Source organism: Xenopus tropicalis, chromosome 9 (genome assembly GCF_000004195.4).
Source record: "Xenopus tropicalis strain Nigerian chromosome 9, UCB_Xtro_10.0, whole genome shotgun sequence".
Taxonomy (NCBI): Eukaryota; Metazoa; Chordata; class Amphibia; order Anura; family Pipidae; genus Xenopus; species Xenopus tropicalis.
The window spans coordinates 33,914,696-33,933,845 of NC_030685.2; the positions used below are offsets into that span (position 1 = coordinate 33,914,696).

Consider the following 19,150-nt stretch of genomic DNA (forward strand, 5'->3'; position numbering starts at 1 on the left):
ATTGACAACTAAAACCTGCCCATGTATGGCCACTTGTAAGACCAGTGTAAGAGGAATTTTGTATTCTTGTTGTACTTTCTGTACTATCACTTAAAATGTCTCAGTTAGTTATATCATATAAACTGGCTGAACATAGAAATAATGCTGCAATAGAAATATCGACTCTTGTAATATGTCTCCACACAAACCATGAGTATTTTGTACAGTATACAAGAAAACAAAATACCCCTTATTGTAAAATATGAGTATATTAGAAGTCACTGAGGCACTGACCACATAAAGCCCAGTGGTTTAACTACAGAGGAAGCAGACCCAGAGCTTTGCATATCCCAAAGTTGCCTTGCAGGGAAACTGGGCTATTTCACAAAGCTAAAGTGACAAGTAGGCGATTTTCATTATTAGTGGTAGGAAAACATTTTGAGGACTGCCTGAGTTGCCTGCAGTATAGGAAATTTATTATGGCCAATTAATCTCCACATCTGCCATAGCCCTTAGTAAGTCAAGTCATACAAGTTACATCACATAACTGATAATATCACTAGGCACTATATTTTTGAATATTGTGTACCCTTAGAAATCTTACAAAGCAAGAAAACAAGGCATCACCCAGTCCAAAATTAATTTCTAATTACAATTACTGTGTTTCTAAGGCGTTTTCCCAACATTACCTCACACTTTAAAAAGGCAGCCACTGCCCACAAGGAATCCCCCTTGGGCCTCAGCAGAAATTCACAGATGTGAATTTGGCTGCACACTGACAAATAGTGACACAGCAAGTACAGAAACATGAAAGTTTCATCAGAACAATTATAGGATAATACAATATAATCAAAGGCTTGGCTATGGGCATGGCCATTTACACAAAGTGTAATTAAATAAGGGTTCAGGGACTGAAAGACCAACAGTTTAATGATTAGAATTATTTATTTTTGTTAATATATGGCTCTATATCTGTGTGGCTTCCTACGTACATACGACTGGTCAAACAAGTTTATCCAACCAAATGTCTTAAAGCTGGGTGTTATAGCAGAAGCATCATATTATATCAACAGTTAATTTACTGTTCCCAAATAATTTTTTTCAATTAATGACATTTGCATCAGTACTAAAAGCCCAGACTAACATGACAATCACATTCTGCCATTGGATAACAAGGTTTTACTTATATAAAATAAAAATTGTATTACTGAGCCTTAAAGATCCCCCTTTCCCTAAACTCCCACAAGCAGCCATTTTGATTTTGAACCATAATATAAATTCTGAACATTATTTCCCAGATAATGCTCCTGCCAGCTATTATGTAACTGGCTGCTTGCAAACTATCCTGTATAGCCCATGGGCCCAAATACTTGACCAATAGGGCTTTGGCTTTTACTTTTTTTGTTCAACTATAGAATACCTTAGTACCTTGCATTCTCATAAGCAACTAGTCATCAAATCATTACCGGCTCCTTACCGAGCCTCTCCCCCTGACACCAAACTTCACAATGCATGTGCCCATTCCTGGCTTTATGTATAGAATTATATGTGGGGCATCTTTACCTAGCAGAAACCAAGCTTCTGTGCGTAAAAAGTCACCTGGTATTTGGCCACTTTTCAGAGTTGCTGATGGGGCACAAATGTACCATATATCATTAGAGAACAGGGAGTGAGGAAATCTGGGTGGCACCATTACCTAAAGACTTACAGGGAGCAAAACAGAACTGGAGGGGGTATGCAGCTCAGCACTTTTAGAATGGGGCAGTATTTCCAGAGGATTAGGGTAACAACGAGCTACTGTAACTCTAAACATCATCTGTTTGAAAAAATAGCAGTCTTATAAATTGTTATTGGGATCCCGTTCTCAGCCTGTTAGTCTAACATCAGTAGTAGGAAAGCTTTTGGAAGGGGTAATAAGGGATAGGATACTTGAATACATTGCAGTTCACAATACTATAAGTTTGTGCCAGCATGGTTTAATGCATAACAGATCTTGCCAGACTAATTTAGGCGCCTTTTATGAGGAGGTGAGCAGGAACCTCGATGCTGGAATGGCAGTTGATGTCTTCTACATGGACTTAGCTAAAGTGTTTGATACAGTACCTAACAGAAGGTTTATGATCAAATTGAGGAATATTGGTCTAGAACATAATATTTGTAATTGGATAGAGAACTGGCAGAACGATAGAGTACAAAGAGTGGTGGTAAATGGAACATTTTCTAATTGGACCAGTGTTGTTAGTGGAGTACCACAGGGGTCAGTCCATGGTCCTTAACTTGTTTATTAAAGGAGAAGGAAAGGCTAAGTCACTTGGGGGTGCCAAAATGTTAGGCACCCCCAAGTGACTTTAATCGCTTACCTTGTACCCCGGAAAAAACAGCACCAGCCCGGGGTACCTGGAGCGCAGCGCTTCCTCCTTCCCTTTCCGAAAATGCCAGCGGTTGGAGCATGCGCAGTAGAGTTAAAAGCTGACTTCTCTGTTAAAGTTTCGGCTTTTCACTCTACTGCACATGTGCGCGCAGGGAACCAGGAAGGAGGAAGCGCTCGCTGCTACCCCGGGCTGGTGCTGTTCTCTCCAAGCAGGGGCACCAGACGGGGTAAAAGGTAGGCGATTTAAGTCACTTGAGGGTGCCTAACATTTTGGCACCCCAAGTGACTTTGCCTTTCTTTCTCCTTTAATGACCTGGAGGTGGGCATAGACAGTACTGTTTGTATTTTTGGTGACGACACTAAATTGTGCAAGTTCCATGCAGGATGCTGCCACGCTGCAGAGTGATTTGACAAAATTGGAAAACTGGGCAGCAAACTGGAAAATGAGGTTCAATGTTGATAAGTGCAAAGTTATGCATTTTGGTAGAAATAATATAAACGCGAACTATCTACTGAATGGTAGTTTGTTGGGGGGATCCTTAATGGAGAAAGATTTAGGAGTTTTTGTAGATAATAAGTTGTCTAATTCCAGGCAGTGTCATTCAGTGGCTACTAAAGCAAATAAAGTGCTGTCTTGTATAAAAAAGGGCATTGACTCAAGGGATGAAAACATAATTGTGCCTCTTTATAGGTGCCTGGTAAGGCCTCACCTTGAGTATGCGGTGCAGTTTTGGGCTCCAGTCCTTAAGAAGGATAATAATGAGCTGGAGAGAGTGCAGAGACTGCAACTAAACTGGTTAAGGGGATGGAAGCTTTAAGCTATGAGGTTAGACTGTCGAGGTTGGGGTTGTTTTCTCTGGAAAAGAGGCGCTTGCGAGGGGACATGATTACTCTGTACATTAGAGGGGATTATAGGCAGATAGGGGGTGTTGTGTTTTCCCATAAAAGTGATCAACGCACCAGAGGTCACCCCTTTAGATAAGAGGAACGGAGCTTCCATTTGAAGCAGCGTAAGTGGTTTTTCACAATGAGGGCAGTGAGGTTGGGGAATGCCCTCTCTAGTGATGGGGGCCTGGATGAGTTGTTGAACAAGCACAGTATCCAAGGCTATTGTGATACTAATATCTACAGTAAGTATTAGAGGTTGTATATATAGTTTATGTATGTGATAGTATAGATTGGTAAGTATAGGTTGTGTGCGCTGGGTTTACTTGGAAGGGTTGAACTTGATGGACTCTTTTTAACCCTATGTAACTCTGTAACTACTGAACTAGTGTTCTCCTTACCAGCCACGGCCTCTCATAGCAATGCATTGGAAACGTTCTTACTTTGGCAAAAGGTCATGGTTTTCGCCATGTGCCCTTCTATACAAACCCAATAATTCTCAAAAATATTCACACCACACACTTTGCAAACACTGCAGTGCATTTTAAAGTAAAAATCTACTTTGTTTCTTTACATATGTACAGAACAATATAACAGAAACATTCATTCAGTGAATGGGGTGTTTTACATGGGAACTTCATAAAAAAACCTACCTGGCAAGTAAAGAAATATTTTTAATTTGTTTTTTTTTTTTAAAAAAAGGGTATTTAAGATTAAAATTATAAAACCATTCCATAGCACAAGAGATGCAATACCCACTTAAAAGGTGCCTACTCACATCTCACCAAAATAGCCATGGAAACCATAGAATGCTTGCTCAGCATGACTATGCATTAAAGCTGGCATAAAATATCCCAGTCATATGACATCGCTAGTGTTACTCAGCAAAAAATAGATAATATACATTATTACATAATGAGTTCAAAATTCAGAACTGATCATTTTTATATGACACAAAATTGTAAGCACCAACTACCGCCAGGGGCGTAACTACATCGGAAGCAGACCCTGTGGCTGCAGGGGGGCCCAGGAGGTATAGGGGGCCCCATGTTGCCCTAATTTATGAATTTATTTAAATATATATTGGTAAAACAGGTTAAGCTGTGGACATTTCAGTAAGTAGTGTAAAATAGGTACTGGCACCAATTGTAACTTGTGTCCTGCCTATTGCTAAGTGTGCAAACCAATGTAAATATGAAGCAATGGGGGAGTTAGCCACTTTAGGATTAGAAAGCACAAATGATACAGACATCTGCTCTACAAGGTACTTTATGGTTGGAGACCCTGAATGTTTTTATGCAGGCATATATCATATAAATATTGTAAACTTTCAGTTACACATGTGTAGACCCTGTGCATATTACTCCATAGAGACAGGTCATAACCCAATACAACCTAACAATGGGATTTACATACTGAGAGTCACTGTGCATGAGTTTGGAGTAATATGCATGGGGTCTATGCATGAATACCTGAAAGTTAACAATATTATTATATATACCTGCATGAATGCACATGGTTCTTAAGATTTGTATGCAAAGCTTGAATATTTACCACTGGCATATACCTGGGACCTGGGAATTATTTGCTTATAACGGAGTCTATAGGAGATGGTGTTTCCATAATTCAGAACTTTCTGGATAATGGGTTTCCAGATAACGCATCCCATACCTGTAAGTAGATTTACACAGTTTCCTTACAGAAATTGATATCCTCTGTTACTGCACAGTATCAGCCCAGCATTGGCCTAAGTCAGTGCTATCCAACATGCAGCCCGCGACTACCCTCTGTGTGGCCCCCCACCTGTCTGGCTGCTTTGATTGCTTCCCTTTGTGTAAAATTTAAATGGTATCAGTACTGAGATTAACTGGCCCCCTGCATGGTTCACACCTCAGGGGGCCAGTTAATCTGTATTGTTTAAACATGTGATCGCCTGTACTACTCACACCTTTTAATCTCTGCATTGTTTAACCCCTGCATTGTTCACAACTCAGGCTCAGACTGTAAGCACCCACATTGTTCACCTCTTCACACCTCAGACAGACTGTAGGAGCAGTGCCAGCATTGTGACACTGTATGTATTGCCTGTGTGTACGGCACACACATGCAGCTAAAGGCACACACACACAGGTGGGTTAGGGCAGGCAGAGTATGGCACATACAGGCAGCATAGGGCAGGCTGAGTTCTGCCTGTGTGTGCCATACTTTGCCTGCCCTATGCTGCCTGTGTGCCATACTCTGCCTGCCCTGTGCTTCCTCGGGGGAGTTTAACCTGGCAGGGGTTTGTTCAGGGAGTTTGATAGCAGTTGGAAATAGCCATTAAATGGTCCCTAACGTGTGTAGTTTTGTGCTGGAGGCTGCTGTGCTATCCACAGGGGAGAAGGCGGCGGCATATGGATTTAAGGGTGTGTCTTAATATGACATAATATAATTCTTTCACATATGAATGAAGGGCGATATCCCCGTAGTGAGCACCAAGCATTTGGTTTTTTGCTTCACTACCACCAAAAATGTGGGCATGGTCTTAAGAGCTCTTGTGATAACATGGGTGTGGTTTGAAGTGGGTGCAGTTTAAAAAAGGGGAGCAGTCAAAAATGGCTTCCATTTAGCGGCCCTCCACTATGTATGCTAGAGAAATTCCGGCCCTCTGATACAGCAATAGCTGAACTAGAACCTAAAACATATAAAACAGAACAAGCATTCCTGCTCTGAGACATTCTAATACAGAACAGCTTGAAGACCCCCAGGTTAAACACGTAATTCTTCCCGGCCAGACATTAGGCTCTCTCTTCTATAAAGGCTCTTATACATGGGCAGTTCACCCTACAATCCATTGATGTGGACTTCCCCTGTGATCCAACGTAGGGGAGCATAGGATGAAACAGGGGCTGCATTCCATCCTGCGGTGGAACGTAAAAAAAAAAAAAAAAGACACTGCAGGAGAACGAGAGCTAAATTAAGAGCCATAACTGAGGACCCAGGTTAGAAAGCCACTTGTTGGACATTCCTGCTCTAATGCAATTCCATGGCATCCAGACATATACATTTCTAATTACAGTACTTCAGCATAGAAACTGTAATTAAAGTATAGAAAATGTAATTTTAACTAACTGGCTGTCAGACTTTGGTTCAAGTCCCCATTCCTTAGGCTGATGCCACACGAGGCGTTTTTATGCTGCGTATTTTCAAATTTTCTCAGCGGCTGAAAAACGCCCGATATCACCATCCATAGAAATAACTTTAAAAGGCTCGAAGCAAACCACACAATGCGGAAATACGCTAGAAAACGCCTCAGCACAGATTTTTCAAGCGTTGGCCGAAATACGCCAGTATTTGCACAGCAAGCTATTCCTATGTATACACAAAGGCAGCTGCCAGACCTAGCGGAAATACGCAGCGTTTTTTACTATTTCGCACCATTAGAACCATGGAAACGGGATTTGCTACGTCACCAGTACTAGGCTAAAAAACGCCATAGTCAGGGGCTGTGTGGCGTTTTGAGGCTGAAAAAAATGCAGCGTAAAAACGCCCCGTGTGGCATCAGTCTACGTTCATAAAAAGGGTGCAAACAAAAGAAAGCATTGGTGAAGTATTCATAGTTCAAACAAAATCTAAGGTATGAAAGAAGTTTGCACAACAAATCTTGCTTTTATTGAGCTCCAAGATGTGCTTCCAGATTAGGATAATAACCATTCTGCCCAAATCTATCCTAAACTGTCCTTCAGCTGACCCACCCCCTAACCAAGGTCCCCTATGGGCGCAAACTCCAGCTTGGGAAGCACTGACCTAACTTGTACAGCCCTACACCAGTAAACCCGGGGGTGGGGGCTACTAATCAGGTGAGATGGCAAGGCAGCTACAGGTCTTATTACACTGTAGCAATACAGTAAAGCTCAGCTCTGTACACACAATAGAGTTTTCCTTTGTATTGTGTAATGATCGCATCAGCAGCTCAGCGTTGCATCAGGTGCCGGGAATGCCTGTCTATGCCCAGGATGCTCCCACATCACTCACTAAACAAACCCTGATATCAGAAGTGCCTGGGAACTCCCCCCACAGCACTACTACCACAGCGGAGTTGGGTTACAGAGCCCAGGCGGTGGGAAGCTGTGCATGCGGCCAACAGGGTGAAGGGATTAGCGACTACCAAGGGCAGGGCCATGTCAGATGATGGTGGAGAGTCAGAGGAAGGTCTGCCTTACCCAAAAGCGCTCGCTGCCGTCATAGCTGCAGAAGGATTCCATGCCGGGCAGCACAAGGGACACTGATGATGGCAGCCGGGGACACCTCCGGGAGACACAAACAGAACCACAAACTACATAACAGCTTAGCAGCCACGTCTGCCTCACAGTGCGCTGATTGGTCTGTCCGCCGCTCTGAGCGTACTATGATTGGGTAATAGGTTGCCGGTTCACAGCGTACTGATTGGCTCATGTCCCGTCGGAGACCTTCTGCTGATTGGCTAAAGATAACTAGGAGGGCTTGTTGACGCGGGAATATCTAAGCGAGTAAAGCCTGTGGCTCTATTACGTATTCCTTGAAATATAATGCTTTACATTACTGGTTTCTGGCGCTTGGCCAACTCCAACTTGCAGAAATCCAGGTAACCCTGTGCAGGTGTCCCATTCTAATATTGTAAGTGAACCTCACGCACCTGTAGGGCTTTAGAAAGGTGAAATATTTATCCGGGCTATGTGCAAACAGTAAGGGCTGAGCTATTGGGGGCAATTAATCTCCCAGACATGCCATCCCACCAGCAAGAATGTAAATTGCAGGTTGGATGGTATATGCGTCGCTTTGGCCGCCCGAAGTTGCCTCGCAAAGAAACTTCAGGCAACCCCGGAAAACCGAAACGATGCGTATACCATCCCACCTGCAATTTACATTCTTGATGGTGGGATGGCATGTCGGGGAAATTAGTCGCCCGCTGCTATTTGTCACGGCTACAGAATGCCAGAAAAAACCCTGCCATAGACTGAGAATTGCCTCTGTTAAAACACACATAGAGACAATTATCATTAAATGGTCAGCATTGTCTATTTTTGTAGCTGTGACAAGTAGCTGATATTAGTAGTTCCATGTGTCTTCACACTTAAGGACAGTGGCACACTTCAAAACTGAGACAACACATATGCCGTTCCACCAGCGATTTACATTCTTACCTGAGGGATGACATTTTGTGGAGATTAGGTGCCTGTGGTAGCGAAGATTTATCGCGGGCAACTAATCTTCCAATGTGCCACCTACCTTAGTCCTGTACAGGCAGTAAGAGAGATCACTCTCCAGTGTGGCTTTTTTCTTCCGTAAATAAAGCAGTTATAAGGAAGCGCAATTTATATGTATATATTCTTACAATACACAAGTGCCCTGAAAATCCTCCTGTATCCTAATAAATGGTGCTATGTTATGTCATAAGTAATAATCGGTACCTAATGGTGTAATTTTTGTAACAATAAAAGTTATGTATTATAATGAAAGACCATACAGAAGCACAAGGCTTAGGTCTTTTGTAAAATATAAGTCACTTTGGAGTTCCATGACCTGGATAAAAGCACTTAGACTTAGGCCTTGTGCTTCTGTATGTTCTTGGAACTCCTCAGTAACTTATAATATTACACAGAGGAGTCACTTGTAATGTACATTTTTTTATAGTTTTATTTACTTGACTTTTTATGTTAAAACAAAGAAACAATAAAGAAAGACTAAAGAAAACAAAAAAAGTCTCAAAAGCCTGATTCAAGAGCCTGTTCACAGATTACAGTTTCAGTGAATACACAAATATAGTTACTACAGGGCTGTTATTGTACAGATACCCATACAACCCAGACTACATCATTTTTTTTGGGACACCCTCTGGCTATATAAGTTTACAATATGGGGTACATTATTTGCTATATATCCTTATAATACAAAACCCCCTAAATATTCTTCTTGTAAAGTCTATCTTTTTTAATTGGTCCTTAGTGATGTCATCAATTTCTGTGACAACACTCACTGAAACTTGTGTATTATAAATAAATAATGCACCCCCTGTTGTAAAATATGAGGATATTAGAAATAACCTCAGAGTTCCATGTCCTGTATAAAAGTATAAAAGCATTTTATAAGTTCATGGAACTCCTCTGTGATTTATGGTATCCTTATATTTTACAATAGTGGGTACATTGTTCACTGTATAATATGCTATGTTTCTGAAAAATGTCTACTACCAAAGTGTAGTATAGGGAACGCTAAAATGATGCCATGCAAGGGTATGGCCAGATTTTTATTGTTCTTTACCCCAAGTTAAATAGGGCTGCAACCTTTGTCGGCAACCAAAGCACTGGTTACCAGCCAAAGGGCTGGTGATGTTTAGAGACAGAGCTGTGATGTTGAGGTTGGGGCTATAACATCACATATCACACAGTTTGTTTCTGTTTGTCAGGTGTAACCAAACTGGGCAGGAGGTTTTGAACTAGACAGCCCCTTCAAAAACCATGCAAAAACCGGACAGGTGCTTAAAGTCAAATAATTCTCCATCCACCAGGATCACAGAATTATCTGTTTAAAGAGCCTGGCAAATTGCCATACATGCCCAGAGGATCAGCCAGTACTACCAACATTGGCTAAATTGACTAACAACAAGTGAGAACTGGGAATATTATGGTTAGCTTTATGGCAATTTGTGCTTGATGTGTGTTTTATGGCACTACCAACACTATTACACTATTGCACTATAGCCTGCATTAATAATGTCATATCTAGTCTAACAGAGTTAAAACCAAGAAACATATTCTCACTTTTTATAAAAAATGTCTACAGTGGGGTATGTGGAAAAAAAATGGTTATCTTTTTGTGGTGTAAACAAACATTTTACTTAAACTGAATGCCAATTTTGTCTTAACACCACATTTGCTGATTCCACCCCCCTATGTATCAGCCACATTAAATCTCTGCCTCTGTGAGTTCATAGTTTAATTTAGGGGAAAAGGCACCTAGGATTAAGATACTGAAAAAACTCGAGAAAACACAATTCTAAGGGGCACATTTATCAAAGTAAGATTGAGTCCGAATACAAAAAATTTGTATTGGTTCGTACTGTGCGTATTTTCTGCGATTTTTTCGTACTTTGCGCAACTTTTCAATACTTTGCGACAAAATTTGTGCCACATAAACGTATTGACGCGCCGAGTACAAACGTTTCAGATTCATTCAAGCTTCGGTATCGTGACTTTTCTTGGGCCAGGTTGGAGCTGCAGAGTGCTATTGAGTCCTATGGGAGGCTTCCAAAATCATGTACAGAAGGATCAAAGTCGGAAAGGTTTTTCCGCTGTTTATGATTGTTCGATCCGAAAATTTTGTGACTTTCGGATCGCCAATACGATATTATCGTGACTATTCCGATTTTTTCGTAAGCATTTTCGTGATATTTGCGATCATCAGAAATTGTCATATCTAACCCAAATTTTTCCCATTTCAGGATTCAAACTCGTACTTTGATGAATGTGCCTCTATTAGTTTCTGTGTGTGGTAGTTCTTTTGCCTGTTTATGCCATCTGCACTTCAGCACAATTTGAAATAACTGTGATATTATCTTAAAGGACAAACAACCCCCGAATGCCAATCAGGTCCTAAAAGACTTAAAATAGGACCTGGCATTTTAGATACACGGAGGTCCAAACAGCCCCCACAGGCCCAATAAATAGCAACTGTCTATGCCTCTTTGGCATCTTACCAGAATATACAAAACAGGAAAGTAGCCAGGAACAGTACAGAACTAGTGCCAATGTGTTATTAGCCCCCCCCCCCTCTAGTTAATCCAGTCACTTCGTTTTTTCCCTGGGCTGCATTTGGGCTCCATTTAGGAAGAAAATCCTATCTTACTAACTTAATCTCTAATGCTGACATAGACGTATGCATTAGAGTAAAATCTACATACACAGTTATATAGTTTTCTTAGAACTATGAGGATCATACACTTTTTTTTTAACAAATTTGTCTTATATATATTCCTGATTTTTGTACCAATAAGATCCAAAAAGTCCTTACAGAACCTAATAAATCCTATGTATAACTACATAAATTACTGGGCCCTACTGGAAAACCTGTATAAAGCTCCCAAACCATAAGTAATGTGCTCTAAATGTATATAACAACGTTGTATACTAGTCAATACCTCCACCTGGCACTTTTACTACTATACATGGTATAGTAATAATTCTTTGGTGCTGGGCGTACACCTAGGGGCAGAATAAAAATGGCAAAATATACTATGCTGATAAAAATACAGCACAGTTTTAAAAACTGCAGAGCAGCCTTGGGCAAAAGATTAGCAATTTTTTTTACTCTGGGGTTCCTAACAAATTGGTATCTCCAGTGTTTTTATCTTTCATTTTTTCAAAAATAATATCTCTACTATCTAATACTATCAAATAGTATGCTGTTTTTGTCACAGATTACTGTTTTAATCTGTCTTTCTTTGTTTTATTGGTCAGTGTCTCCTACATATAAGGATAATTACACACAAAAAGGAAAAGGATAGAGATTAAGCAGGTGCTTAAAATGAAGAGATTGATTAATCTGTGCATTTTAGCTGCCAGATTTCATAAATATTTGTTTTTCAGTCTTGCTTTATTTTTGTTTCTTAATCTAACTTCCTTGTGTCATCAGCTTCTGGGAAATATAGTTCAGGTACATCTGGTTTCTGAGTAACAGGTCTGGCTTGGGAAATTAGATACACAGAAAAGTACATCTCCACCTACCAGTCAGTTCATGTATTCTCTGTGGCAATACTTTCTTGTCATATGGAACCATTCCTTATAATATCAGAAAATGCTCAAAGACCATAGCATTTAGAGCTTTGAAAAGAGAAGGGAGAGGTGATATAGTAGAAATATATAGTACAGGTATAGGTTCTATTATCTATAATGGGGGCTCTACCTGAGGCAAGTTGAGATTTTTGCCTCAGGCAGCAGACCCGATAGTCCAGTTTTAATATCAGAATTTTAGCTCTTCTAGTGAAGGGAGCGCAATCACACTCTCTGCAACAGCGATGCAGCCCCTCCTCTGACACTAAAAATTTAAGTGCAGGGAGGATGAGGGGGGCTGCATTGGAAAGCATGCTTTGGGTGGCAGAGGGGCTAGGATCACCACTAATCCTGAATGCTTGAGAAATGGGGGTTTCCAGATACGGGGTCTATTTGTAAATTGGACCATTTAAACATTAAATAAACTCAGGATTGTTTTGCCATCAATATAGATTCATGCAGCTTAGTTACCATCAAGTACAAGGTAAGGTACTCTTACACAGAAAAAGGAAATAATTAAAAAAAAAGAATTATTTGCTAAAAATTGACTTTAGTGTAGTTAAATTGTAATTTAGAGCTTTCTGGATAACAGGTTTCCGGATAAGGGATCCCATTACTGGGATAAGGAAATTAACAGAGCTCAAGTCTACACCTGAGTTCTGTTAATTTCCTTATCCCAGGTATGGGATCCATTTTACGGAAACCTGTAGTATTTTTGGCAGTGCAACATGGCTAGAACTAGGACACGAGCTGCCAACCAACTCCAAGCCATGAGTGAAATTATGATCCAGTCCTTGTTTTTTTAGACTTGACTTCCTCAACACTAAAAGATATTATGAAATAAGCTCTCAAAAAGGCCTGGAGTGGATCATTATCTTCCTGGCATGGGGTTGGAGCTGGAGTTGGTAGAGAAAACAGATTGTCAACAGATAACAACACTGGTCTGGTTCAGCAATTTCACCCACACCCAGCGTGACAAGTCCATACTTTATTTGTGTATTATCCCTTTAAGGCACATTCCGTTTCCGGGTTACACAGCCAGTACGCTTCAGGCGCTGGACAGCACTAGCGAGTCACAGTGAAGCTCCGTTCCCACAACAAAGCGAGTGTAACCCTGACCGAAGCCTGGGGAGCTGCGCATGCGTGCGAGGGGCAGGAGAGGCGGAGTTTTACACAGCCGTTGAGAACGATGGCTTCTGTAGGAGATCTTAAAGCGGGTGAGTTTGTGGTTCATAGCTCAGTTTGATTCTCTGTGTATTACTGTGCACTAGTCCTGCAGAACGGTGCTTGTATATATCAGTAATGGACTGACTACATTCTGACTATACTGACTATATCTTCTTACTGTAGCCAGGATTCTGGGAGTTGTAGTTCATCAGTATCGTCTAACTCTAAACCATTATGCCCAAGTAAAAGAGCGATAATATATATCATTTGTATGGAAGGCTTGTGATCATGGGAAATCTTGGTAAAGAAGTAGAGGGCTAATTCAGTGGCACTAGGGCAGTGGGATTCTCCCTAATAACCTGATATTGAAGAATATCTATTAACTTTACTCATTAACTTTAGATTCACAGTGCCATTGTTTCTTTCTGCAGTTGTGAAGGATACTCTGGAGAAGAGAGGAGTTATGGGGCAGCTAAAGGCCAGAGTTCGAGCAGAGGTGTTTGAAGCATTGGATGATCGCAGTGAACCCAAACCAGTTCTGTCCCCTGAAAATCTACTCATCAATGAACTGATTAGAGAATATCTGGCATTCAACAAGTATAGATACACAGCATCAGTCCTAACTGCCGGTAATGTGATCCAGGGGTGCCCAGCAATGCTAGCTGGCTGATTGTCACACTGACAGGTGTGCTGTATTTCAGTGCCTTACTGACTGTGCTGTTAGAAACGCTATTACCCACAGGAGCTTATTTATAAGCACTGGACAAGTTTTCCCCTGGGCAGTAATCCATAGCAACCAACTAGTGGTTAGATTTTTCCAGTCAGCTGCAGGTTGAACAATAAAAGCAAGAATCTGTTGCCATGAGTTTCAGCCCAGGTGCAGCTTTATCCAGTGTTTTTAAATGACTCCCACATGTCCTTAGAGAAGATATGTCCAAATTATTGCAGATGAGCTGTAGTTTCTACATCCTTGTCATCTGTTGTGCTGAGCCTTCCTTACAACATAGACCGCTATACCTCTGTATTAATCATTTGGCTGCAGTCAAATACTTGCTCCAGCCAAGCCTTTTATAGGACAAGGTTTGTGATGATTAAGCTGAGCGCTAGACAAAATAGTACCTATCGGAGTATCCCTTCGTAATAAGTGTAAATATATCTGGGCGTTGTTTTTTATCAGCTTATATCTAGAATTTCTTTTTTTTTTTTTTTTTTTTTTTTTAAATCTGTTGAAAAAGTTGTACAGGCATAGGATGCTTTATCCAGAAAGCTCTGAATTACAGGAAGGCCAAACAATTAAATAAGCCCTAGGACCAAACAATTGAATTAGCCTGATATCACCCACCTTAGGTGGGCATATCGGGGGAAGTTCTGCTCGTTTAGCTACCTCACAATGTGTATGGCACCTTACTAGAGATCTGGGCTGACAAATGTTCTTTTTTGATGAGCATGTTAGGTTATTAGCCATTCTTGTAACATATAGGCCACACACTGCACTTTGATTAAGGGATATGGTTAATCATTGCATGGGCCAGTGAGTCACATGCATATCATTTGGCCATCCTCCCTCATGGCTAACTTGCACTAAAATCCATTTGATCATCCCTTTAACCCTTATTCTCTGGCATCCTTGTTTATCTGTTCTGTTCTTTTTTCCTGTCTTGCACTTTTGGTTCCCCATTCTCTTTCTCTTTTGTTGTCACATTCTCTAAAGAGCTTACTGCTAAATTCTTTATTTTCTTTTACAGAAACTGGCCTTTCAGACATTCCACTTGATCGTTCATTCCTCACTAAAGAGCTTAATGTTGTTGACGATATGAACTCCCAGTCAGTGTAAGGCTTTGAAACAAGAATTTTGGTGCTAAATTTATTTAGCAATATTAAGTTGCTGTGCAAATGACATAAGAGCAACCTCATATTATTTCTTACAGTCTTGATAATTTCTGATGTGGAATTTCACCCTTAAATTTGTTACAACAGACCAATTCTCTATGGGATCCTTTCTCACTTTTTAAAAGAACATGAAGAGGGACCGTGCCAGAGAGTAGAGAATGTGTCAGCAGAAAAGCAAACATTTAGAAACATTCTGCGAGGCAGAAATACAAAAGGTAAAATGACTATATTTGGATTTTTGTCTTGAGTTTCTGCCATAAACTTTTGATACTGGTAGACTACTGTTTAGACCAGGGTTGGCCAATACGTCGATCACGGTCCACTAGTCGATCCCCCGTGGATCACTGGTGGACTGCGATGAAGCCGGGGATGCGGAAGTGCTGTGTGAATGCGTACGTATGCTGCGTCAAGTACATACGCATTCACGCCGCACTTCCGCATTCCCTGATCATAAGTCGACCACAGGATGGGAAAGTATAGCAACCCCTGGTTTAGACAGTTACTTAAAAAATAACCATTTTAGTTGGGTAGAGAACCTCAGGAATATGATGATTTCTCTTTAAAACAGCCCTGTTTTGGGGGCATTGAGAGCAACAGCCAAGGGGTTGGTGAGCAACATGTTGCCCGGAGCCACTGGTTGGGGATAACTGCATTACCACATAGCAACTGTGCAATGGGTGCATATAGCCAGTAGAGGGAGCCCTTATTTTGAGAATTCAGTTTGGTACTCCAGTCTAAAAATCCCAGTTTCACTGGCTATTAACATTTATTTGTGCACAGTTTTCAATAGCCCAGATACATGCTACAATGCAGACTGTGCTTCAAAGACCCAGACATCCCAAATAACTATCTATGAGGTTGTATAATGTATAATTTTATCTTGGTATAGCTGCAAGTACTGTTTTATTGTTTATATAAAGTCTACTTTCACACTTATAGCTACTCTATATAGCATGTCAAGCCTTTTCTGTTTTCTTACCTTTGTTTGGAGAACTGACAATTGTCAGGTACAGGTACAGATATCTAGGTATCCCACCACCATGGAAAATATTGTAGGTATAGATACAGCTGCAAGCAGTGGATGTCTGTTTTATAGTACACGTAAATACTTTTGTGGTTATTACTGACCGATTATTTATTTGGTTCCTATGTCAATGGCAGCTTCCTGTTTGCACCAGATTAAAGGACAATGAAAGCTTAATATAAATTAAAAGTAAGTCTAAAGGCATTCTTTTTAAGTACTTACTGCATATCTAAATTCCCAGATCCCTGCTTGCTTCTCTGAGATATGGTGCTGGCAGCCTACAGCAGTGTGAAGACTACAGTGACATCACTGAAATCTCTCTCCCCTTCCTGTAGGCTGCCAGCGGCAGCCTTCCTATTCTCTGAGCATGTGTGTAACTTGATCCTGTCTCCTGTTCTGAGCTACACATGCCCACCAGCCAATCAGAAGCAGATCTGGCAGAGGGGAGGGGGGGGAGGGAATGAAACACATGTGCAGTATGAAGCAAGGAGGGAAAGGAAGGGAGAATACCTTTTTAGAGATGGCTGCCTGTTCTAGAAAATGTGAAGTAAGACTGAGTAAATATCTGATTAGGTGAGCCAAAAGTGTGGCGTTTTTACTAAACAATAGGAGGACTATTCGGCAGTATGCTTTTTAAATGTTGACTTGCATTCTCCTTTAAAGTGTTGTATAAAGCTATAAATACATATTACCTTAATTCTATATATATACTTTTGCATAATGGCTCTCCCTTCTTAGGGCTTTAGCATATGCATTGATTTCAGCAACAAAACATAGCTGTGGTCACTTCCGTAGAAAAGGTATATGAATTGGTTATGGTAGACACATTATGTATTATGTATGAATTTAATATAGGTTTAACCCTGGCAAATGTTTTCTTCAGATGCAAAAACAAGTTGAGCAGATGCTTTCAATATATCAAGTGTAGGGCTGTATAGATTTCGGCACACTCCCACGCAAGGAAAAATGTCACTTGCTGGAATGAGGATAGTTTCTTTTATATTCAAAGGTAATCTTATTAAATAAGCAACTGGGTAAAATTAATTATTTTTAACTATCTCTTTAATAAAATTACTGCTATTATTCCAATTAAAGCTAAATTGTATCATTATTCCATTAAAGGGCATTAGCAAAGGAGATTTATAGCAGTGCACTGTAATGGAAACATTTTGAATAATCATTATCTTCCTACATTAACTACCATATTCCACTTTTCCAGATCATCCAGGCCCGTGCAGTTAACACAAACAAGCACTGAAGATCGGCATCAGCGAAGGCGCAGATAATTGCTTGTGAAGTATTCCAGAGGGATGACAGTTCGTTTACTCTATAAAGTTTTCTGCATTACAGACATCGTGGGCTTATCTCTCCTAAACAAATGTTTTTAGACACTTTAGGGAGAGAGTTTTTTTTAGACAAAGCTGCTATATTTATTATATTGTAACCATATTGGACAAGTTTATTTTGTAACAATGCAAATAAAAATGCACAGTGTACATTATTTATATTCCTGATATATTTATATGTTCATCCACATGTAGTCAACTATTGAAACAGACTGTTGCTAGCTTTTATTATGGTGTCCTCTTTAATATGACAGACTGCTCTACATTTTTCTGGGGCACATACCAAGCTTTCCTATCCTCAGAATATTATAATTTAAGCTAAAGATGACAGGATGACTCTGGGATGTTGTAAGGACAATTAAGAGCCCAAGCAAAGAAAGAGTATCTTTGTAGTGAGGTAACCAAGCAGATTTAGGCTTATGTAACAAAGGGAGGCTTATTACAGGCTAGAAATATGTTCCTTGTTCATTGATATGGGGCTACAGTATCTGCAACTTGTGCTTACTAATCTGTTTTGTTTTAATTCATTTATATACTCCAGCACCTCACATTAACATTTGTGGGACTGTGATGGCAGCACTGGTTATGCTAATGTGGGTCAGATTCAATTACTGCTTAGGGGTTGTTCACCTTTAAATTATCTTTAAGTATGATGTTGGCAATGATATTCTGGGACAATTTGCAACTGGTTTTCAATTTTTACTATTTGTGGTCAGTGATCCCCGTTTGAAGGCTGGAAAGATGTGGAAGAGTAAGGCAAATAATTCCATAACTATAAAAAAGAAATGATAAAAAACAAGTTGCTAAGAATAGAACATTCAATAGAGTCCAAAGAGAATGCAAATGGTGAAAAATGTTCAATTTCCGTGTTAATGTGACGAAAAGCGACGTGATTTTAAGAATTCAGTTCAGCCAGGCACGTGGATTCGGCCAAATCCTAATCCTGCTGAAAAAGGCCAGATCCCAAACCAAATCCTGGATTCGATGCATCCCAGTTTTTCCTTTGCCTTTATTGCTGATGTCAGGATGCAACAACTTAGGGCATTTTGTGGCTAGTGATTATATTACATAACTGCTTACCCCACCATCCATAGTTACTTAGGGATTAAAAAAAGACCAGAGTCCATGAAGTTCAACCCTTCCAAGTGAACCCAGCACACGCAAACCCATACTGACCTATTTATACACTCACATACATAAACTATATATACCAACATTAATACTAACTGTAGATTTTAGTATCACAATAGCCTTGGATACTACGGTATGCTTGTTCAAGAATTCATCCAAGCCCCTCTTAAAGATGTGCTTCAGATCCACACCAGTTAAGCCATATGTATACAAGAAAGTTATATTAGTGTGTAATAACAATACATGTATGGGACCTGTTATCCAGAATGCTGGGATCTAAGGTCTGGATAGGGGGCTTTCCATAATTTAAACCCCAGCAGGACTGTATTGCTTCAAATAAGGATTTATAAGAGCTTAGTTGGGATCAAAGTACAGGTATGGGATCCCTTATCCAGAAACCCGTTATCCAGAAAGTTCCAAATTATGGAAAGACCATCTCCCATAGAATCCATTATAAACAAATAACTGATTTTTTAAAGCGATTTCCTTTTTTCCTGTAATAATAAAACAGTACCATGTACTTGATCCCAACTAAGATATAATTAATCTTTATTGGAGGCAAAACAAGCTT

At 40.2% G+C, this 19,150-nt stretch overlaps 2 protein-coding genes across 7 annotated transcripts in view; one reads left to right on the forward strand and one right to left on the reverse strand.

Moving 5' to 3' along the window:
- The window catches only part of abcc1 (ATP binding cassette subfamily C member 1), a 65,673-nt gene extending 58,049 nt beyond the window's left edge, over positions 1-7,624 (reverse strand). For 2 of the 3 annotated variants that reach the window (XM_031892518.1, XM_031892517.1), the window contains exon 1: positions 7,438-7,624. In XM_031892518.1, the coding sequence (XP_031748378.1) occupies positions 7,438-7,479 (42 nt within the window). In that variant the 5' untranslated portion in view covers positions 7,480-7,624. 3 annotated transcript variants of the gene reach the window in all.
- Positions 7,625-13,034: 5,410 nt separating this feature from the next.
- Positions 13,035-17,609, forward strand: fopnl (FGFR1OP N-terminal like). Of its 4 annotated transcripts, none has more exons than XM_004917960.4 (6): positions 13,035-13,238; positions 13,620-13,817; positions 14,934-15,018; positions 15,166-15,293; positions 16,240-16,291; positions 17,322-17,609. In XM_004917960.4, the coding sequence occupies exons 1-5, from the start codon at positions 13,211-13,213 to the stop codon at positions 16,269-16,271; spliced, it is 471 nt and encodes a 156-aa protein (XP_004918017.2). In that variant the 5' UTR covers positions 13,035-13,210; the 3' UTR covers positions 16,272-16,291; positions 17,322-17,609. The 4 variants fall into 4 exon arrangements, with proteins under 4 accessions (XP_004918017.2, XP_002932253.3, XP_004918018.2 ...); XM_004917961.4 differs by lacking the exon at positions 13,035-13,238 and adding an exon at positions 13,285-13,489 and having other exon boundaries at positions 17,322-17,605; XM_002932207.5 differs by lacking the exon at positions 16,240-16,291 and having other exon boundaries at positions 13,036-13,238; positions 17,322-17,605.
- Positions 17,610-19,150: the final 1,541 nt, after the last annotated feature.

Bases quoted from the DNA above. Each gene is read 5' to 3' on its own strand.
- fopnl (XM_004917960.4), top strand. From the start codon at position 13,211: ATGGCTTCTGTAGGAGATCTTAAAGCGG. The intron at 13,239-13,619 runs GTGAGTTTGTGG...TTCTTTCTGCAG, and splicing joins TGTAGGAGATCTTAAAGCGG to TTGTGAAGGATACTCTGGAG. The intron at 15,019-15,165 runs GTAAGGCTTTGA...TTGTTACAACAG, and splicing joins GATATGAACTCCCAGTCAGT to ACCAATTCTCTATGGGATCC.